Raw genomic sequence first — 24,038 nt, 5'->3', positions numbered from 1 at the left:
AAACCTGCTGTGGGCCCCCCGAAAAGGTCTGGCCAAAGAAGATAAGAGCCCTGGGGACCTTGGATGCCTTTCAGTGATGACGGGTGCAGTGGCAGAAGTAGGTGTCAGGTTTCAGGATTCTGCGGTTCACCAGCCTTTGGTTCTTCAGTGCTGCAGTCGCAGCATAGACCTCTGGATGGCTTCTGGCAACCTGGACAAGATTATGGACCCTCACCAAGGCTGGACCCGAGGGATGTCTTCTTCAGATGTTGGTGGCGGGAAACCCACAAGCGGATCTTCCTCTGTGTATAGCCAACTGAGATCTACTTTGGTGAGAAAAAGTGGTCAGCTGTCATGGCAAGGATGTCCCTTGAAGGATTCTCAAGAGATTTGGAACTTTTGTATTATTTTTGCAGTCTAGCAGCACTATGCCAGGGTACCTCCTTTTCGAGCGATAGACAGCAATCTTGCTTCCAGCGGTCACAAACACTCCTCCAGACTCTGGGCGACAACTGGACTTCTTCCACTCAAGACGCCCAAGGACTCCTCTTATGGACTCACAAAGACCCCTTCTCTGTACGGCCAGCACACAGGACTGACTTCCAGGGTACTTCTGATGAAGAATAGCAGGTGCACGATGATCCCTCGTAGCTCAGGAAGAGGTCTGCTCACCAGGTCCTCTCTTGGATCAGTCGTTGGAAGAACACAACAGCTTTTGGATTACATGAAAAAAATGCTGCAGCAGACTTCTTCCTCCAGCTGGGCTCCACAGAACAGGTTCTTCGGGTTTCAGCTTCGACTTGAACTTAAATTGTTGAGTGAGAGGTCCCTAGTAATGCACATTTGTTCCCAATTCACTCAGGCTGAGCTAGGCTCAGGCAGCCAATCTTTCACAAGTACATTCATACTGGCAGGCAATCGGGCTCACAGGCATTCAGGCCATTTCACTGCACCCAGACACCCATAACGCAGAATATGGATTGGAGTAAGCACCCAGTTTTTCAGAACACTACACTGCATTCACTCCAGTTTCAGTCAGGGCTGGCCCAGGCATTATATCACCCACACCAAAACCAGACACCTACATCACAGAATGTGAGTTGACTTTAGGCACCATTCATGCAGATCCCACCCCAAAGGTGTACCGACAACACACAGCCCCTGGGAAGGATCCAGTCAGTCTGACAGGAGGCAGCCCCAGGGCAGTATATGGCATTTCCACCCAACAACCAGTCAGGGAGAAAGGGATGAGTCAGGGTGTTTCAGAACTTTGGGAAACAAGATGTAAAGGCAATAGAAACTGTTAGGGAGAATTCTCTCTTTAGGCTGAATTTCCTAACCTAGTGAGTCCCCCAGCAGCTTTGCTGGATTTCTGGAGTTTGTTTTTTTTCCCCCTGACAAGAGTGAGACTCTTTTGCTCCCACTCTTTGACATGATTCATGGTATTCTTTTGATTGGTAATGTGTTTTATGGGCTATGGGGTCCTTTACTCCATACGGTCTCATGTGTTTTTCCTATGTGTGTTACACAGCACCCTCCGTGCAGTAACACAGGGGTGTCATGGTGACACCCCACCATAGACTCCATACCCTGGGACTGACTACTGTCTCCCAGGGCATGTAAAGTCACCATTGGCTTTACTAGTCCCAAATTATTAACAGAAACCAGTACAAACCATCTTATTGAGGACGTACTGATCGGGGCAATTTGATTGTCCCAGGGTCTGTTAGTCGAGGGGGCATGTCTCCGTCCCCTCTGATCGAGTTTTGGCTGGTGGCAGTGGAAACTACTTTTTATATTCGACCGCAAATATTTTCCTATGGGATTTTCCCATTGTTCGAGGCTACCAACTTTAATTATTTAATTCTCATAGCCTCGAATATACCGCCGGTTTATTTAATTAATATTCATTCTCCGGTTGGTATTTTTTGCCAAGACTCGATTCTAAAATGGCGTTCGTGTTCTCTTCTGTGACTCTAACCCAAGTCGAGCCCTTTGTTCCACTTTTTGGTGGGCTTCTCCACAGAAGCCTCCAAAAGTGGTGCCACTCTGTCTGGGTACCACAGGGAGAGTGGGATGGGGTTTAGGCACCCTGGACTGAGTTATTTTGGTAACTCAAGTCGCACTCTTGTGTGATTGGCCCAAGTGGTGAGCCAGCTGGCTCACCACTTAGCATGTGTGATTGACAGCTAGGCTGAGTGAATGGGGGTATGCTGCATAAAAGCAGGGCTTTGGGGACTGGAACTTCAGAAGTCGCTACAGGACCTGAGACTCCGTCGAGGGAAAAGCTGAGCCGACCTACCACAACACCACCGGTGGAGCCCTGCAGAACCGATTCACCACTTCCCGACGACAGAGAAGATCTCCCGGCTGGAGAGGCTTCTTCCCCTGACTGGTGGTCACAACCAGTTTACCTTTCTTTCTTCGCACCCCAGCCCGGTTTGTGGTCGAACTGCCCGTGCCAAGCACCCTGGCGGGATTGGCGGTGAACCGCGAATCACCGGACCGCTCCTTGTACCTGAGAAACTCTGCGGCTGGTTTCTTCCCTGGCAGTGCAACGGACACCTGTCTTCCGCCACGACGAGATCCTCTCTTCCCGCGGACGAAGCACCGACTTGCACCCGCTGCCAGGAACAACTGCCCCCGCTGGAGCGTTCTCACCACTTTAAGGTGCCGTGTCCGCCAGGCCTCCCTTTCTAAAGATTCCTAAAAGGTAACAATAACTCTTTAACCTTCTGGACTGGGCTGGCCGCCTTGACCCTCTAACTGGTCCCTTTCTGTGGTCCAACTCCTTTTTGAACCTTTACAAGACCTTTGTGCACTGCAACCGTGTGACCTTGGACACATTTCGTTTGGATCCTCTGATGGTGGATCCGGCCTCTTGAGCTCTAACTTCACGGTTTTACTTTGCCTTCCTCCCTTGTTGTGTTCTTGAAAAAGTTTTGGGATCTGTTTCAATTTGTTCTCTGCTTTTCTCTCCCTTTTTAAAACGAACTATTAGAGCGCCATCTACGTTAAGGGCTCACCGCTGTCTGAAAATAAGCGGGGCTTTACTTAAGACTTGTCTAATACTCTTTTAAGGGAGTGTATATCTTTTAGTGACCTGTTTTTGAATTGCTTATTATTAGTGCCTGTGTGTTTTTCTAGATGTGGTTTTAAATAATTATATCTCTTTTACACCAAGCCCTGGTCAGTGTTTACTTGTTCTATTGAGTGCTCTTGACCTATTGTGAATACTCTGTATACTGCTTAACTCTTCTTGAGAGAAGTATGACTGCTCAGCCACAGCTACCAAGTGAATCTGTGTGGTACAGACTGCTACCAAGTGGGTTTACTGCCAAACACCTGTAGTCCTAAATCTTTTGCAGTGGTCCCAGAGGGAACTGCCAGGTTTCTGCCTAACAGAAACCAAGAAGCTACAGTGGCCATCTTGCCTTTCTTCAGGAATCCATCAATTCCTATGGCAGGACATGGGTGCCCCAAAGATGGAAGACACTCAGAGCCACTGCTAAGTCAGCATGTAGTTGCCACCAGCCCATACCCTGCTCTGTGGGCAACACACATAAGGGTGTACCCCCACCCATGGGTTGTTCACCAAAAGTAAAAATGAAGAGCTGCACTGCCAGAAGTCCAGGCTGGACCTCAGAGGCAGAAAACAGAAATCATAGGACAAGGAGGCCCTGTCCCTCTAAAAGGCATTTCCAGCATCACAAACATGGTGGTGGTGCTATCCGTGAAGACTTGCACCACCTTCCCCTGGAGTTGACGCTGAAATAACTAAATGGCCCAGAAGACTGCCCATAGTTCCAGGACGTTAATGTGCAACTTCTCCTCAGGGAGCCAGAGTCCTCCGATGTGAGAATGTCCTGTGTGGGCACCCAAACCCTTGAGGGAGGCGTTGGTTTTGTGTTTCCTGAAACCCTGGTATCTGGAAGGGTAGTGCCCTGTGAGTGATGCGGGCAAACTGTCTACCATTGCAGGGCCTGGAGCAATGCCTGATTCGATGCAATCTTGTGCCCCTGTGCAGTTCTTGCCGCGGGACATGAAGAATGTGAGGGCATTTGTCCTGGATTTCCAGAGCATACCCCTGTTGAAGGACATCGAGCACCCATTCGACTGTGGAGATCTTTCACCACTGGCTGACAAATTGCATCAACAGGCCTCCCACTGGGGTGCGGAAGTGGGGACATGCCTCTTGGACCAGTTCAGGCCTGTTTCAGCATGGGATGGAGGTCTATGATTTTGAGTGCCACTGCTGTAGGCTTGAAAGCATATCTGGGTGGAGTGGGAGAGCTGACGATGGGGGAGCGGGGGGAGTGTAGCCTTAGAGACTCTCCCCTCTAGAGGAGCAAAAGGACATCCTACTCTGCAGAAGGGTGCCCAGAGAGCGAGCCATTCCTCAGTGTCGGTCTTAATGCCCTGTAGAGTTTCATTGACTGCCTTTCCAAACAGGTTGTTGCCATCAAACGGCATGTCGATTACCTTGGTCTGCACATCGGTGCGGAAGTTGGTGGCCTTGAGCCAACCCTGGCGGTGGAGGGCCACACCATTGCACATCTGGCAAAAGCCGTTGTCCGCGATGTCGAGGGCAACCATGATTGTGTATTCGGAAGCCACCTCCCCTTCCTGGAAAAGAGCTAGGGCTTCCGTCTTCTTATGTCATGGGAGGAAACGAGGATGGGCTCCACCTTATACCATAACTCCCTTTCGTAGCTTGACAGGATGGCGAGGGCATTGGCGGCTTTGATTGTTGGCGCTGCCATGGTAATGATGCGCTTTCCAGCTGCATCTAGCTTTTTCTCTTCCTGGTCCGGAGGAACCATAGACGAAGGCAAAGGGTTGGATGAACTGTTCCTAGCAGCATCCGTGACCTCAGAGTCTGACGAGGGCTGGGAGCTGAGGCACCTAGGGGCAGATTCTGGAACCCTGTACTTCATTTACAATTAGTCTCTTTTGGCATGGGTAGCATTAGGGGCCTTCATGACAGCTAGGCCACAGTGCCATATGACATCAAACAGGGAAACCAAGATGATGGTATTCTTGGAGGACTCCAATCTTTTGCCCCAGTACTAGGTAGGCAGCTTTAGATTTCATAGTGGAATTAACCGATCTCGTCCGGCAGAGAGGCTCAGGAGGGCGTATCGATTTAAGGGATTCCGACGTAATCATCAAACGCATCCGTGTATTACCGGTTGTGACGGTGTCTGCGTTAGTGTCCGTTTGAGCTGTTTGTTCCACCACTAGCGGCAGCACCACCGGCAATGGCTGAGGGGTAACTGGGGCTGCTTGCCGGAACAGGGATGGGAGCAGTGGACAGGCGCTGCTACATTTCAGCCACTAGTGTGTGCAAGGTGGTCAAGATGTCCCTTGGTGCAGAAGCAGGTGCAGAGGCCGGACCTGTGCCACGTGGAGGGCTAAACGACTGAGAAAGCTGGGTCGGTGACTCCTGATGCAGCATTGGCAGAATGGGGTTGGGCTCCCCTTGGACCCTTCCTGATTTGAGTAAATACCCTCTGGCAGGTCGTCTTCAGAACTATTGTATATTGATGGGAGACCTCCTGGAGGATCCCAGAGGTGCCAGAGTGAAGAGTGGTGCAGCCTGGGTGGGTCCAAGTAGGAGCTCCTGATCTGGAGCCATGTCTCTCAAACCATAGCCCTTCGGGCAGAGGTCTTAAAGACTGTGGGGCGCACCCTTGCAGGGGGGCACAGCCTCATCCCTGAGAATGATCCTCCCAGCTAATACCGCCCACAGCGTCTTTATCGGGATGCATCTGCCTTTCCCTGGCCACCTGGGAGGAGACTGTAGGCAGGGTTTTGTGAGGACCCCGTAGGATTCCTCAGAGTGCCAAACAGTACTCTGTTCAACCCTCCCCAGCAGGAGATTCCAATTAGCAGCCTTCTTTCCTTCAGAAACCAACTCATTAAACATCCCCTGCATCCTTAACCACATCCAACAGGAGTGTGTGAACAACTGGCACAAGGCATTTGTCGTCTTCAGGACTAAACTGCCAGAAGTGAAAATCTCTCTCAAGAGAACAAAGTTTCTTGCTCTTGCTTACTGGGGTAAAGTTGGGGGAAGGTGGTTCTAGCAGTCGACGTCTCAATTACCAGAAACTGAGGAATAGGCTGGGTAGAAATAAAGAGCGGTTCGAGAGACATGGTCTGTGCTTCTTGGCCACACCCTTATTGACGGTCGGAGCCGAAGCAGGTATCATCTATACCAGGAGAGCAGAATCCAAAATACAAGTGTTAAATGGGAGGGTTCTGCTACCGGACGTCGTTCAATTCATTTTCCACCTGCACCGATAAAGAGGTGCTAAGTCCCATGCATTCAGCCAAATCAGCTATGAAGGCCTGAAAGGGCAAACTGACCTGGGTAGAGCCACATGAAGCATCTTGCATTAACCTCTGGCAAAGTGTCAAGTCTATGGGCATCCCGAACTTTAGAAGTCAGGTTGAATAGTCCCATATCTTGTTCAAAGTGTCTCAAAACCCTGGATCAAGCATGCTGACATGCAGTGGCAGGGCAAATATGGCCCTCCACTGGCATAGAAGGCACAAGGTGCAGGAGGCTCTTGTTACACCACATTCATTGGGGCCTTAACAAGGAGCTCAACCAGCTTTTTGCAGAATTTTTTACAACTGTTAAGGCATAAAAGAGCTAGTGGGGAATAGTGCCAGAACGAGTGTGGGTGTGGTTTCCTCCAAGTGGGCCACCCATTAGCAGGAGTGACAGTGTGGTTTCATGAGAATGACGGGGGAGTGGTATTTTGGTGGCAAGAAATACTCAGAGCTAGACCGCCTCTTGTCCTTTCTTCACAGGCTGTCACTCCTCGGTTTCCATGGTGATTTACTACATACTTTTCTACTTTAAAGGCTGGAAGAGAGTTAAGAACTTAAGAGTTTTCTTCCTCTTGTGCAGTGACAACAGTGCAGATGTGCAAGGCCTAGGGTGGAAAGATTGGTAAGAGCGGTTTTACAGTGTCATGATTCAGACCCAAAAACCAAACAATGCTAGTGTGGGACTGACTGAATCAATGGCTTTGAACATCCTTACAAGGTTTCAAGCCAGAGCTCTCGGTAGATACATGATGCAGGTCAAAAACCACCCATTTGATGGGGTTCCCAAGCAATGTCTTAGCACGCGGAAAATAGAAACTTAGTGCATGGGCTACTGCCGGCTCCATTTATCCCACACAAGAAATCCCATTCAGTGGAGTGACCCTGAAAGTCAAAAAAATGTCCAAGACCAGACTTGTGCCTGGAGACATTTCTAAGATGAGGAATCAGTGAAAGGAATGTATACATTAGAATTACTGCGACAGTAACAGCACTGGGGAAGGATGTCCAGTGCCCTGCAGTGGAAACAATTGTCAATCGTTGGCACAATCCTATTTCAAGATACCTCAAGTAAACCATATCCATTGGGGATATGGATCCTTAATGGATTGCCAAGTCAAAATAATTGGTGTATGAGCAAGCAGACCATACAACGTGACAATCCCAAGTAATCCGAGCATATTTTGCAATGCTTCCCACAGCAAACCATAGTGACTACTGTAACATTTGTCACTCAGTGGGAAGCCATTACATATATGAAACACACATTCCTTTTTCAGAACAGCAGATTGTACTGGAATGATGAACTGGTTTTGTTTGTTTTCATTTTTTATTACTAAAGAATCTTTTATAATATGCATACCTAACCCTCTGGCAACGAAGCACAGTACAATAAGTCAAAAGTATAAAAGTAATTCAGGGGAGGAGAAATTAAATTAAATAAAAGTGAGAATTAAGTTGGAAACACAGTCTTGAGCCCTTTATGAAATGGAGAGTGAGAAGAAGCCAAAAAAAGAAGAGGTGGCAAGGACTTCAATAGGCATGGTAGGACAACGGAGAGCATCTGTCGTGATGAACAACCTTTTTGTGGTTTAGGAATCAAGAGACTAAGACTGTCTTTACTCCGTCATCTCTGGATATTGGTAGTCATTTAGCCAGATCTGGAAGTCGATAAAGCATGGTAGCCTTATAAGTAAGGCAGGCAGGCAGGCAAGCTTGAATTGTATAGATGCATCAAGAGGCAAACAATGTAGCTCAGCTAGAGTGAGAGAAATGGGGGAAAACAACGACCTACCTGAAAGCAATAGGCAGCAGCATGTAATACTGATCAAAGAGGCCTTCCAACATACCTGGGGACACCAATAAGTATGGCATTTCTGTGGTCAATATGTGAAATGACAAGTGAATGTACAACCGTACGAAACAAGCGATTGGGGATGCGAGATTTGATGTTGGCAGAGGTGAAAGCTGAAAAGGAGCGGTTTCTACTTTATCAATATTATGTTTCAAGGAAAGTGTCAAGCCAGAAGCTGGGGGAGTTAATGAGGGAACAATGGCATTAATTACAAGGGCTATCCATGTTTGAATATTGGCTTATTGACTTGTTCCCTTGCTTGCTGCGCAATAGGAAACCAAGCTGCACTTCACTGAGGACCCCAACTAGGCTGAAACACATCTGGGGTTGCTTGTGTTTCCGTGCAGAAAGGACCTGGTCTAGCAGTTCGGGCTGGGCTGCTACCATTGGTGGTAGTACTTGACTTATTTGCATATGGCTGGACCCCTTTTGCAATGGCACAGATGGGCTTAAAAACGGCGGTGTGGAAGGTTGCCCAGAGCAGTGCCAATGGTTCAGATTTATACAAAACCTTCCACCCATCACTCTTTTGGTTCCTAACTTGTAGAGACAAAAACAATTCAGTTTTGTTGTAATTCAATGTAAGACATGCTACATTGATACATTTCCCTAGATTCAACAAAGTTTTTAGATTGCAGTTTCAGGTAGAGACACCTCTGTGTCATCGGCGTACTGATTAATTTAAAGATTAAAATTTGAAACTATATTGTTAGGGGTTCAACATGAACATTAAAAAGGTGGAGGTCAATAGTGAAACCTGCGGAACCCCCAAACAAAACTGGGATAGGAGAGGAACAATGGGATCGAGCGATAGCACAATGGGACGAATGGAACCAGTTTTCATTGGCAAAAATTACATTCTTGGAAAAGCCACTTTTGGAACAGAGGGGAATTGTAGAATACATTTAACTATTTTTTTATTATTGTGTTTTAGTTAAAAAAACTTTTCACAAAACAATTATAAAAATAGATATATATTCAATACGTTTAATTTAACATTGTCAGAAAAACCATTAATTATAATATTCATTCAAAACAGTAAAATCAAACACTCATGTTTCAGATAGCATTGCAATGAAGATAAAACAACCTCATCACAGTATAACAGTATCATTGCACAATTCAATTTGCACCTCAATCCTTTGCCAAAGTTTAAACAAAGCCATATTAAAATGGATAATAAACCATGAGGTATTTAATCCAGAAAGGTTTACTTTTAATTTTGTCCATGTCACTGGCAAAAACCCCCAGCAGGACACTCACTTTTTTGGTTCCATGTAATAATGTCGCCACAAAAATATCGCCATGCAAAAATATTGCCAAAAAATGGTTGTTTTTTGTGGCGACATTATTGCATGGAACATGCGGTGGACACCCCCGCAACCCCCAATTTTTTTTTTATTTTTTTTTTTTACATTTTTGTTTTGCCCCGCTGCCATATTTATGGTCACCCAAATAATATTGCCACAACACTTTCCCGGCGATATTATTTACGGCGACCATATATGTGGCGATATTATTACCTGATACCACTTTTTTCCCCAACCATGTGCCCATACACCATATACTTAGAGTTAGCGTTGTTTATGGTTAGATCATTCAACACTGCAAACCACAATAGTAGTTTAACCATGCAAGCCAAGCCAAACCGACTTTAGTGTGGTCCAAAATAACCATGTTGTCTGCATACATAATACATACCACCTGGTTGCCAGCGGTCTTGGGAGGAAAGTAATGTACCCAAGCCAGATGTGATGGTAGGTCTGCCATATAAAGATTAAACAGCATGAGTGCCAACACACAGCCTTGCTTTAGGCCTTTAACAGTGTTAATCTCTTTCATGCAGTCGCCATGCTGCCCAATCTCAGCCGGCCCCGAGGTTCATTGTGGAAATCATGTATAATACGCAAAATATTTTCAAGGATCCCCAACGCTCAAGTTTTTCTCCACAGCTTTTCATGATTTGCAGTGTCAAATGCGGACTTACACTAAATGCAATGGTTCATTGACTTTCTCAAGCGTCCTCGTTATGAAAGAGTTAAGCTTACAACTTATCCAACTGTTCATCACCAATAGAGCTTAACTCACACCAGAAGCCATATTGAGGTTTAAGGGTGCAGAAACTCAGGTACGCCCCAAATACAACGAGCCCAGGGCGGGAATGAACCAAATGTTCTGGGGCTGTCCAGTGATACAGAGTTTCTGGGCATAAGTAAAGGAAAGACTGGCAAGCGCGGACATTGAAGTGGAAGTGCAAAAACCGACGGCCTGTATTTTGGGCAGATACAAGCGCAGCAGAAAAAACAAACTTTTGAACAGACTCAAGGGCCTAATATATATAACAGCGAAAAGACGCATAGCCATGGGATGGAAAAGCCCCAGAAAGTTTGGCACAATGGTGGGGGGACCTTAAGAGGTGGATAACGGCTGAGACTGGAGCATGGGAAACCGCAAGTCACGAACAGAGGCTAGACACCAGCACCGTTGGGTAGCGCTAACAGTACCATTGCTCCATCCCATAGCGTCAGATGGTACCTCAGATAGAACGGATAGCCCTAGCTCGAAAGCTGGCACGAAGATGACTGATGGATAGACTGTGTTCTTGGGGGAGGGAGAAGGGGGGAGGGAAGGGAAGGAGATTAGATGTGTGATTATGAACGTTGCATTGATAATGCCCTTGGTTTGTTTTAAATTGTTAAACCCAATAAAGAAAGAAAAAAAAAAAAGTTAAGCAGGCGGAGTCCATGAATGGTGCACGATCATGACCTGAACGCTATCTGAAATGAGCCAATTATTTGTTTTTCATCAGCCCATTTGTTTAGCCAGTCTAGCGTCAGAGACGCAAATAATTTCCCTGTCGAGTCCAACATTGACAGTAATCTATAAAACTCTGCAATATGAGATGTAAGGTAAAAAAAAGTACAGTGGTAAGAGGGTATCCAACAAAATACACATCGAGCACTGCATTAAAATGACAAGACAAATAACAAATCAATAACTTGCTATGCACTTATACCCCCAACACAAAACCTTAAGTCAAGACAGCTAATTTAAGTGTTACTTTGGTAAATTGGAAGAGCTCACCTATTGTCTGTGCTGTGGACTGGGAAGTGAGGATAAAGTGCACAGAGCAGAGCAGCAATTGAAGTGTTTGAAGTACTCAAAGAATACCTGTCCCAAAAAGAGAAAAATACATATACTGTAATGCAGTGGTTAAAAAAATAATATACAGTGGTATTTCTTGTTTTTCAGGCTGACTTATGAAAATGCATTAATTCACACGTCCATTACAATAATTTCGCATAACACAAGAGAAATGATTGCATTGGATTTTCAGCCATTTTCAGTTATGCCAGTTAATTGTGCATGTATCACTAAATGTAGTTTATAGTTAATTGAAGCATTCTTATATTCAATGCATTCTTTATACATTCCACATCGTTTTAGCTAATGTTCACATTTGTAGTCCTTACCAAGGAGTAACACCAGCTCCTTGTCCATTCTAAGAAAAGAGTCCACATCCAAGTCTGTTTCTGTGGCATCAAACAACTCGGCCAAACTCTTCAAAATCATCTGCAAGGAACTGGCCAACCCTGCTGCAGTTTCTACCTCTCCTGCCTCAAGCCCAGGGACCGCATCTCTCCAGCGCTAAAATCCCTTCACTTGCTCCCTGTGGCTGCAAGGATCAAATTCAAGACCCTCTGCATTGTCCACAAGGCTTTCAAGGGCCTGGGACCTACTCACCTCAAGCGCTGCCTTCCTAAATACTGTCCTTCTCGAGCCCTCCGCTCATCTACCTCCAACCTTCTGCGAGTGAGCCAGTTCTCCAAGCAGAGGTTTGGAAGGCAATCCCTTGCCTCAGCAGGCGCCTCCCTCTGGAACAGCCTCCCTGTAACCCTCTGTCTTGAGACTGAAATACTTACGTTCCGGAAACTCCTCAAGACCTTCCTCTGCTCCTCTTCCTTCTCTCTCTCACCCTACCCTGCTAACCTAGCTCTCTGCTCTTCCTTCTCTCCTTCCTTTCCACACAGCTTATCGACTGGCCGCCTGGCGTACCTCAGAGTCTCACAGGTCCCAGGCACCCCTGCCAGTCCTTCTGCACTTGCCTCAGGGCCCTGCACCCCACATCCTCACTTCACATAATAAAACCTTGAGAGCTTCTCTCTCCGCACTTCCCCAGTCTCTACCGACTGGATACACTTGGTCCCCTGCCCCTCCCTTGCACGTTCTGCATACAGCCCCGCCTGAAGATCGTTCTGTCTGCTCTCCCTTGTCTTCACCCCATATTGTGCACTGCAAAATACCTGCAGAATCGCCGTCAGGCCTATTTGCTGTATCTAAACTGTTAAATGTATCATATCCACTTAATCTACCTGTGCAGACCGTTATCGTCTCAGAAATTCAAGGGCTCTGAGCGACTGTGTTTTTCCCCTGTGTTGCCACTCTCCTTGAGTGCTTTGAAACACTTGCCTGTGTATAGGCGTTATATAAATAAAGATTACCATACCATACCAAACTGTAATGCACAACACATGCTCAGATTTTACCAACAATGGCCAACACATTAAATCCTCCCAACACCTGGACATGACGTGCTACTACTGCTACTACAACTCGCCCCATTGCTTGTAATCACCAATCCACAAGAAAAACTAGACCAACTCCATCCCAAGACACCTAGACGCAACAATATGATCATGATCCTAAGAGAAACCTACCAAAGCACTCTCTCGAGGCAAAAACCAACACTTCATATAAGCTCTCCTTCCTAGTGCTGGACAAGTGCATATGGAGTAAGAGTAAGGCTATACTTAAGCCAAGGTTCAATTAGACACAAGACCAAACTAAGGTGAGCTTTAGATCAGCAATGAGACCTTTCAACCATAGCAAGAGCAAACAGCAAACCAACTGCCTCATCAACAAAAAAAAAGTAACACTCTTTTTATTTGTTTTCAACAAGAACAATGACAGCAACAGAAGCAAGATATCAATCGTTAACGTGGTGTCTGAAGATAAACACATTGGATTATTAAACTCAAGCAGCATTTCTACATTTCCCCGCTCTGGCCATCAGCAGTGTATTACCAGTGTTTCTTCTCTGTGCTAGGCACCTAGTTACAGAGAGCTGGTCGAGGGATCATCTGACTTGGAGAGCAGATGGCTGTGGTATGGGCCCCAAATGTCTCTAGACCTAGCAGATACAGGGGCTGTGCTTCTGTAATCAGTTTCTATATAGTAACAATTGTGATGAACCTGAGGATGCCGTCCCTTCTCCCTTAGGGGGAGGCCTTTCCCATGGGGCCAGGGCGATGCCCCTGGGGGTGGAACACTGAGGGAGTATCATATGGGAAAGGAAGCCCCTTATGGGATTTGGGACGACCATTGCCAGAGAATGCAGTATACCCACACTTTAAAAACACCCAACACCTTCTCCAATGTCAAATCCTCCTTCCCCCTCTTTAGAAAGAGCGAATGTGTTCTAATATATTTGATAGGACTAAAACACCAGAGAATACAAAGTATGCTACATTTGGCTCTATTTTAAGTACTGAGAAGATGATGAGTGGGGGTCCGATGATCACTCTAGAGAACCTGAGTGAGCGGTCTAGCCTTTCACGATATGTGATTGGCCCAAAGCAATTCAACAATCCAGCACAGGAAGCTCAGCTGAGATGCCGAGGGAGATCTTTCCTCCGAGGCAGTATTGCAGGAGACGTGCACCAGCATAGTACATTACAGCCGAAAGGGAAGGCGTTTACAGTAGAGGAGAACTCGAAAGTGGTCTAGGACAGAACGACTAACCAGGCTGCTGCCGACTGAAACCTCTGGGCATCCCAGGCCCCGGCAAAGCTCCAGAGAGAGGATGCACAGCCGGGAAGAGTAAGACATCTACAGAGCTGCAGCAGAACCGCTGGGTTCCCGAACGCTGCCAGAGCCTCGAGAAGTGATGCAGCTGCTCAGGAAAAACTGGTACCTGCATGGAAGAGAGAAACCGGTATCCTGGTTACCAGAAAGATGCTAGAGGCCCGGGAAGCAAGGGGGTGAAAGCAGAAGCGAGAATAAGAGAGTCTGGAATCCTTAGAGGATATTGCAAGTCTGGGCCCATATGGAAGTCAAAGTATAAAAGGGTCTGGGACCCTGAGAATAACTAAGAAAGAAAATCAGGAATTGTATGTTTGGCAGGAGAGAGAACCAAGCAAATACAATAATGAATTGCGAGTCTGGGACCCGCACCCATATGAGAAGCCAGGAATAAGAGGGTCTGGGATCTTGACTGTAAAAGGAACAAATAAGGAAGGGTTGTATGGTTGGCAGGGGAGTAAACCAAAAAGATACAATGCTACATTGCGAGTCTGGGACCCTGCACCTATATGAGAGAGAAGAACCTAAAGTAACGAAGAATAAGAGGGTCTGGGACCCTGTGAGAGAAAGAGAAACAGTCCATGAGAGGACAGTTGGTTGCTTGGTAGGAGATTATACCAAGCCGTTTCGAATATTGCGAGTCTGGGACATGCACCCGAAGAACAAATTACTTACCCGTGACAACGTTATTTCAACTGTATGTTCTTCCCACTATTGTCCTCCTTTGATATTCAAGTCTGCTTGCAGCTTGCTTCAGAATGTTCTTTTCATAGGGTCGAGCGTCATGCAGCATCGAGTCTTGGTCCTCCATGGCCTCCATAGCGCCCCTCGTGATGTCGATGCTGGCATATGAAGCACTCGCGCTGACCATTACTTCAGTTCTTCGTGTTTTCCCCTCCTTTAATTTGCATGCTGTGTCATTGGAGGAGACAATCTTGACATTTCGAGAAAGGAAGGAGTAATACAGAAATTCTAGGCAAGAGAACGGGGATGGATGGGAGGGCGATGAAGAATATGTGGGAGGAACATCCAGTCGAAAGAACGTTCCCATGGGTAAGTTACTTGTTCTTTGAATGGATCGTGTCCTCCCACATATTTCTCCTCTTTGAAAGACTCCCAAAGCAGTTTGGCTTAGGAGGTGGGTGCCAAGAATGTGCCCATTTGTTCATATTATGAAGGACAGCCTTGCCAAATTTGGCTTCCTCACCTGACAAAGAATCTACACAGTAGAATTTACTGAAAGTATGAAAGGTCTTCCAGGTTTGCTGCTCTGCAAATGTCCCTCACTGATGCACCTCTGTCCAGAGGTGAGGAAGCAGCCACCCCCCTAGTGGAATGCGCCCTCAAACCTTCGGGCAAGTCTTTGCCTACCAAAGAGTAACATTCTGTTATGCACCTGACAATCTACAAATTGTTTTTTTTGTGACAGCAAGCCTAATCTTTGACCAGCGTAACGGATGAAAAGCTGATCATCTTGATGAATGCTTGCCATTATAGAAATGTAGCAACTTAGTACCGTTTTAGGGTCATGGCGATTAAGTCTCTCCTCCTCCTTTGATGGATGAGGAGGTGGATATAAAGATGGTAACACGATACCCTGTGCAAAATACAATTACGACGACTTTCGGAAGGAAAGGCGACTTAAATCTTAGAATTACCTTATCCCTGGAAAAGGATGTAAAAGGTTGTTTGGAAGACAGGGCCTGCAATTTACTTACCCTATGGGTAGATGTTATAGCTTACTAAAAAGGCAGTGCATGGTGTGCATTCTTAAAGGGCACGAAATCAAGGACTCAAACAGAGCTCCCATCAGACATCTTAGTACTAGATTTAAATCCCATGATGGTACAATGAAGGGCATAGGCGGAAACAAATGTGTTCAGCCTTTCCAGAAATTGTACCACAATTGGCACCTTGAAATATGATCCCACATCCAGAGATCTCTTAAAGATTGACAGCGCCACTAAGCAGCCCTCCACTGTAGCCACTTGCAAACCAGAATGAGTTTGATGGAGCAAGAAAGAAAGAACACGAGGAATGTTCCATGTGAAAGGATCAAGTTTCTTTTGCCTAGTCTAACAGAAGTGGTACATGGATTTATTTGCTGCTCTCCTAGCTGGAAGCAACACTTCCATTACGTCTTCTGGAAGGTCCCAATCCTTATATCTCACCCTTTCAACAACCAGGCTTGAAAATTGAGAATTCTGATCTCTGGGTGAAGAATGGGACCTCCCTCTTGCGAGAATAGGTCCTCTCTTTGGGGAAGACGAATTGGAGGGCAAATGGTCATTTCCAGAAGGTCCGGGTACCACGTCCTCCTGGCCCAATCGGGAGAAATGAGGATCATGGTTTTCCTGAACTTCCTCAACCTCCTGATGACATGAACGATGACGGGGACTGGCGGAAACGCGTACAGAATTGGAAACTCCCAGTCCACCACAAACATGTCCCCTAGAGCTCCTCCTTGGTGAAATTCCCTGGAGCAGAACAGCTCGCACTATCGGTCGAAATTGGTGTTAGGGAGAATTCTCTGTTCAGGCTGAATTTCCTAACCTAGTGAGTCCCCCAGCAGCTTTGCTGGATTTTTATGGTTTATTTTTTCTCCTGCCAGGAGTGAGACTCTTTTACCCTCACTCCTGGACATGATTTGAGAGTGTTTTCTGTGACTTGTTATGTGCTTGTGGGCTAGGGGGTAATTTTCCCCATAGGCCATCATTGGTTTTTGGAATGTGTGTTACACAGCACCCTCAGTGCAGTAACACAGGGGTGTCATAGAGACCCCCAAACAGACTCCACACCCTGGGACTGACTACTGTCTCCCTGGGTCAGTAAAGTTACCATTAACTTTACTAGTCTAAACTTAGGAACTTAACCAGTACAAACCATCTTACTGTGGAAGTACTGGTAGGGGCAATTAGATTGCCCCTGGGTCTGTTGTCGAGGGGGTACTGTCCCGTCCCCCCTCGCCGAGTTCTGGCTGGTGGCAGTGGATACCACGGAAATATTCCACCGGAATATTTCCCAATGGGATTTCCCATTGTTTTTAATGCACCACTTTTTGGTGCAATGTTAAAGATACTGCCGGGTTATTTAATTAAAATAAATTCACCGGTTGGGATTTTTCGCCAGAACTCGCCACCAAAATGGCGTCTAGGTTCACTTCAGTAACCCTGAACCCGAGTCGAGCCTTTGTTCCACTTTTTGGTGCCATTCTGTCTGGGTACCACAGGGGGTGTGGGAGGGGGTTTAGGCACCCTGGACTGAGTTGCCTTGCCAACTCATGTCGCACTCTAGTGTGATTGGCCCAAGTGGTGAGCCACCCCGCTCACCACTTAGCATGTTTGAGTGACAGCTAGGCTGCATGAATGGGGGTTTGCTGCATAAAAGCAGGGTTTTTGGGACTGGTTCTTCAGAAGTCGCCACAGGACCTAAGAAGCCGAAGAGGGAGAAGCTGAGCCGACCTACCAAGACGACACCACCGGTGGAGCCCTGCGGAACCGTCTCACCACTTTTCCCGACGACAGAGGAGATCTCCCGCCGGAGAGTCTTCTTCCCTTAACTGGTGGGGACAACCAGTTGTTGCCTTCTTTTCGCCGTCCCGAAGCATCTCGTGGCCGCCTGGCCTGTGCCAAGCACTCCGGCAATCGGGATACCACTTTTTACCTCAACCGCGAAAGAGGGGTAAAATCCTTTGTGTGCGGAAAACTCCACGGCTGGCCTCATCCCTGGTAGTGCAACGACCTTCAGCTTTCCTCCACGTCGAGATCACCTCTTCCTCTGGACGACGCCGCGACTTGCACCCACTACCAGGAACGACTACCACCGCTGGAGGATCCTTTCCCCTTTTAAAGGTACTGTGTTCCGCCTGGCCTCCCTTGCCACCGATTGTACGGGGTAGATTTAGTCCTCGGCTCTCGACCCTGGGTAGGCCTGGGACACCCTAACTAAACTTTTCGGAAACATAGTAAAACCTTTTCTACTCACCTGTAAAGACTTGAGACAGTGTGTGATCTTGGGCATATTTTCGCCTGGCTCCCTCTAAAGCGGCCCGAACTAAATTTCCTTGTTCCACCATTGTCTGCCTTTGCTAACCTTATGTGAAAAGTGTTTTATCTTACTGCTCTCTTTATTTCTGCCTTTTCCCTCCCTTTTTTAATAACTTGTTGGAGTACCATCTAACGTTAAGCGCTCACCTCTGGTTGGAAATAAGTGGTGTTAACTTAGAACTGTCCAACAAATGATTAGGGATGTACATATGAGTAATAGTAACTGTGTTTTGACCTTCTTACCTTTTCTCTGTGCTAGTGTAATTTATGAGTGTGTCTTTAATAAATAAGTTTATACTTTTACACCTAGCTCTGGTCAGTGTTTGTTTGTACTACTGTGCCTCTGTACCTATTGCGTATCCTCTGTATACTGCCTAACTCTTCTTGAGGGAAGTCTGACTGCTCAGCCACAGCTACCACAGTGAATCTGTGTGGTGCGGACTGCTACCAAGTGGGTTTACTGCCAACACCTGTAGTCTTAAATCTTTTGCAGTGGTCCCAGAGGGAACTGCACAGGTGTCTGCCTAACAATTGGTCACTGACAGATCCACTTGAGCGGTTAAAGGACTTCCTGAGCTAGTTCCTACTCATGGGAGATCATGCTCTGCCTGCTCAGCGTGTCCGCCGCTGTGTTCTTTTCTCCAGGTAGATGAACTTCCAGAAGAGTGAGTCCCTCTCTCAGTGCCGAGAACCAGAGCTGCAATGCCTCCTGCACAGGGGCAGTGACCCCCACCCCCTCTCTTGTTTGAGGTAATGCATGGCCACTTTGTTCTCTGTCATTATCAGAACACCTCTCCCCCGTATTGAGGGCAGGAAAGCCATGAGCGTTAGTCTGATTGCCCTCAGCTCTAAAAGGTTGATATGTTGTCTGGACGCCGACTGAGACCAACGTCTGCTTATTGAACCATCTTTCATGTGTTCTCCCCATACTGCGAAGGAGGCGTCTGTCACAACTGTCGTCTCCAGCCATGGTTGCCAAAGGGTTCTCCTCTCAACTCATTCTTTTGGCTGGCCCACTACAGAAGATCCTGGGCGACCTTTGTCAGGACCTGAAGATCAGTCATTCTGCTGGAGAATTGGGACCACTGGGATCTGAGAGCCCACTGAAGGGATCTCATTCTCAGATGGGCTTCTGGCCCCAGAAAAATGCAGGATGCCACGAGGCCAGAGAAACCTTATTAAGGCATACGCCAGAAGACGTTGGGCACTCTGGAATTTTTGGATCATCTGCAAGAGATGTTGAGCCGTTAACCGGGTGGCAAAGCTTTTCCCGAGGCTGAATCCAGGACTGTTCCAATGAATTGAAGCATCTGTGAAGGTGTCATATGGGACTTCTTGAAGTTCAGGGAGAAGCCTGGCTCGTGGAGGAAATGTTAGGTGCGAATTAAATGATTCTGAGACTGTTCCAGAGAAACAGCCCAGATCAACCAGACGTCCAGGTAGCGGTAGATGTGAATCCCCCTCCCTCCTTAGACTTGCTGCCACCACTACCATAAGCTTGGTGAAGACCCTCAAAGCTGAGGTAAGCCCGAACGACAACACCTGAAACTGATAATGGGAACCGCCAAATCTGAACCTCAGGTACTTGTGTTTCAGATTTATTGGTGCATGAAAGTAAGCATCCTGAAGGGTCAATGACACCAGCCAATCCTGGAGTGGAAGGGCCTGAAGGATTTGCGAAAGTTTTACCATCTTGAACTTGTGCTTGCTGAGGAACTTGTTCAAGCATCTCAAGTCCAAGACCGGGGCGCACATCTCTGTCCTTCTTGGGGATTAGAAAGTAGGGAGAATACCAACCCTGGTTTCTCTCTGCTTCAGGCACCAATTCTATTGCACCTTTCCTCAACAGGATGAGAATCTACTGTTGAAGAAGCAGATCTGGAAACAAGGCTTATCTGTTTTTTGGGGGGCAATCGGGAGGTCTCTTTAGGAATGGAGGACAGTAATCATCTACTATGGTTTGTAGCACCCATGCGTCCGAAGTTATGCTTCGCCAACTCTGGAGATGATATGACAGTCTGCCTCCTACCACTGAATTGTGGGTGAGGGAGTCATTTTGCTGTACCACCTGCAGCTGAGGGTAACTCTGAGATGAGGTGCTCTTTTCTGGCTCCTTAGCGATAATTGATCTCTTCCTCTAGAGACGGAGGAATAAAAACAAAAAGGACGTCCTCTACATACTTGACCTGAAGATTGAGGTTGTCTGAATGCCGCCCCTAATGATTTTGTTGCAGCTCGAGAAGCTTGTAGTTTCTTCAGACTATCAGCCTTTTCTTCAAACAGAGAACTTCTGTCAAACAACATGTCAAGCAAACGTGCCTGGACGTCTGCAGAAAGTCCTTATTTCCTTAGCCAAGACATGCGCCGAAGCACTGTACTAGCAGCCATAGATCTGCTTACTGAATCCACTGTATCTAAGCTTGACTGTAAAGACTGCCTCATAGCATCTCTTCCACATTGTACTATGCTTAAAAAGCCTTCTCTTTCCTCTCCCTCTGGAATGTGTTCTCCTGTAAGAGCAGCTACACCCCAAAGGGTGTGTGTGTGTATTTAGCTAAGGCACTAGTAGCGTTTGCTGATTTTAGTGCCATGCTCCCGGCACTGTGAATACTCTTTGCCAATAGTCAATTCTTCTGTTCTCTTTATCTCCCAGAGTAAATGTATAAACTGCAGCTTTAGAAGAAACAATTGCTGCTTGAATAACCAGGCTTGGGTTACCTGGTCAGAAAAGGAAGGTCCACAGAAGCAGTTCTGTATTTAATTGTTATCAATTTATTGACGGATGGAACATAATCTGGTTTTAGCCAATTCTACGTAACGCTCACCCTTAAGGCTTCATGAACTTGTAACACAGCCTCCATAAATGGACCACTGCCTAAGATATCAGTGAGGTCATCAGTTCCATAGTAGCAGCTGGTTTAGACCATCACAGATATTCAGCCACTTTACAAATAACAGATCTGTTTGAAGGATCAGCGTAACCAATTACCTCTGGGTTACCAAATTCAGTCTCTGGTGATGTTTCCCAGCAGCTGGTTTCTTTAGGAGTTTCTACTAGATTTTGCATCTTCGACACCTAAGAACACAGTTCTTCTGGAACATTTGGTGTTCTATGCTCATACCCAAAAGAGGGGTGATCCTCCTCTTCATCTTCCTCGAAAATGGATCCCCCATTTGGCTGAAGAAATCAGGTTGAGGAATGGTTTAAATGACTTGTTAGTTCGTCTTGAAGGCTTCGCCGACCCTCCCGAAGCGGGAAGTGAATGAGCCGACACTTTAAGATGCTTCGATGGCTGCAGATGAAGGACATGCTTCGAAGGTTCAGGAGATGAACACAATGGCTTTGATACCTTCGAAGAAGGCTTTGAGAGGATAGGCACAGGCTTTTTCTTGTGCGTCGAAGACTACTTCGATTTGTGTTGAAGAGTCTCTCTTCCTGGGCCTTGAGGCGCGCAAGGGGGAGACACGGGAGATTCCCTACTGGTCTTGTCAGACGCCAAGGGATGGCTCTTTTTCTTTCTGACTCCTTTAGAGGGGCACTCGGAGAAGCTTGCCTCTGGAAAACGTCAAGCATTTTCAAACAGAATCTCTCTAATTCCGCAGAAGTCGAGTTCTTTTTCGGGAACCAAATCTGAATTTACATTTCTGGACCCCTCCAGCCCCTTTGTGTGACATGAGTAAGTAGTTTATATGTGAGGACGTATTGTGTACAGAGGAGTAGAACATATATTCCCGCTCACCAGGGTGTCTAGCTCTCTGTGTGTCTGTCTGGTCATATAACTTACTCAGTTGTTGCACCTGCACAACCTGGGTGCATCTGTGAACCATGTGAACTCCGGGACCAATGTGACATTAAAATCCCCCCGTCCCATATGACCAGGTTGTCTTTATGTTTATGTAACTGTTGTCCTATCCAGTTTAGGCACTATAAGCCATCAGTGTTAGGTGCATAGCAATTAATCATGGTGATGGTTGGTTATGTATGACGCCTATAACCACTACCACCCTACCTACAAAGTCTTTAGCTACCTCTGTGAGCCAAAACCCCAGCACCTTATGGACCATGGTACACACCTCTCCCTCTAGAGTATGAGGAGCAATACATGTGGCAACCCCACTGCCTGGCAAACCATGCTTCGTTGTCAAGACGTTAAATCTGTCTCTTGCAGGAAGACAATGTTAACATGGTGCCGAGCTATGTATATTAACATGTTCCTATCTTTAGAGAAGTTATGCAGACCCTGTGTGTTCCAAGTGAGGAGGTGGCACCCTTTAGTGCCGATCATTCCTACACCGCCGGGCACTCTCACCCTATTACCTCTGCAGAATACCAATCTTAACAGCTCTCAATATCAACACAACCATTAAAAGCAAAACTGTGCATACAAAAAAAAACATACCCACCCCCACCTCAACCCCAACCAGCAACCTTAACCCGGTAGTAGATAGCATCCCTCTCATTACCTCCTCCCAATGTATGCTTCACTTGGGATGCCACCCTTAGCAGGCGCCTTGTTCCCAGGAGAGCAAGGCGAATATGGCGGCAGGGTGTCCAGAAAGTCCCTGACTTTATCTGGTATCAAGAAAAACAGGGCCTTCCCCTTGCGTACTATGCGTAACTTTGCTGGGAACATTGTGGCATATTTTATGACTCTTGCTCTCATAGCCCGTTTGAGGTCTATATAGGTTCTCCTCAAAGCCTGTACCTTATTGGAGAAGTACAGAAATATGCCTATCTGGTTGCCTTTATGGAACTGTTGACCCTTCTCTCGTGGCAGTTTCAGTGCAGCATCACAATCCCTATAATTGAGCAGCTGGGCTATTATTGTCATTGGAGGGTTCTCAGGAGCAGGGTGCTTCCCCAGAATTTGGTGCGCACGCTCAACCAGGAATAGGGAGGAGAATCCCACTGGCCCAGCAGTTCCATAAGAAGCGATTCTGCAAAATGTTCCATGGACTTGTTGCCGCTGGCCTCAGGAATCCCTACGATAAGTATTTTGTTCCTTCTGGTCCTGGATTTGAGATCATCTTGTTTGTCCACTAGCTCCTCCAGTGACTGACTTTGCTGCACATCTTCGACCATCACAGCCGCCCTGTCTCCACCGTCGATATTCTATTTTCAGCATCATCTATGATGCATCCTCTGTGTTTGTCAAGCCAGACCTTCAAAAGCTTGACCTTGCAGGTGAGGGAGTCCATCCCTCTGATGTCTTTGAGATCGCTGGACCCACCCGCATGATCCATCAGTGTCTCCAGTTTGCCCAATCCCGCCACCTTGCCTTTCTTCCCATGGGTGTGAACATCAAATGTCAGCTTAGCTGGTTGCTTGTCTGTTTTAACCATCTTGTCTCAGAGTTGGTCTATAGTTTACCGGTCGTCCTCTGAGCTCATCTCTCCTACCACTGCACGTTTGTGCAACCTGGCTGCTTCTGTGCGGATATCTCTGACCACACTGCTCCTTAGAGGCTGACCCCCTTACCTCATCAAGCGCCATGAATTGGCGCCTTAAGAGGGCATTTCGTCGAAGGCAAAAAAAAAAAAAACGTAATGCACATTTGGTGCGCAATCAGCATGTTAAAAAGGATTGAAGCCAAACATACCAAAAAAGGAGAGCAGGGATGTCCCCCGCTACCCTAGTCAGGTATTATGGGCTGTGGAGGTTGCAGGGGTGTCCCCGCATACATTAAATGCACAGTGGGAGACAAAACCAAATGCTCGAATAACAAAATTTGAAAAAGTGGGCGTCGCAAATTTGTAACAAGCTCTTGGGATTCGGTTTTTCAACGTAAATCCATATCAGGGGTTTATTTGAGGCCTCCCGCACCAGTCGCCTTGTCCCAGGCCTCCACCAGTTCTTACCTACCACCGGGTTGCTGCTATCCCCTGCAGTGACCTGCTCTCTGTTTCGGCAGGCTACACTGCATGCACAGGAATGTCCAGGCAGGGCTCTCACCTGG

The 24,038-nt window shown here is 46.9% G+C and overlaps 1 protein-coding gene across 1 annotated transcript in view; it reads right to left on the bottom strand.

Moving 5' to 3' along the window:
- The window catches only part of ANAPC1 (anaphase promoting complex subunit 1), a 2,053,226-nt gene that overhangs the window by 393,640 nt on the left and 1,635,548 nt on the right, over positions 1-24,038 (bottom strand). Inside the window, exon 38 of the mRNA XM_069606837.1 lies at positions 11,258-11,344. Coding sequence (XP_069462938.1) covers positions 11,258-11,344 — 87 coding nt within the window. The remainder of the gene's footprint in view (positions 1-11,257; positions 11,345-24,038) is intronic.

This window comes from Ambystoma mexicanum, chromosome 4p, assembly GCF_040938575.1.
Source record: "Ambystoma mexicanum isolate Mex_15411 chromosome 4p, UKY_AmexF1_1, whole genome shotgun sequence".
NCBI lineage: Eukaryota > Metazoa > Chordata > Amphibia > Caudata > Ambystomatidae > Ambystoma > Ambystoma mexicanum.
This window is presented reverse-complemented; position numbering and strand designations above follow the sequence as displayed.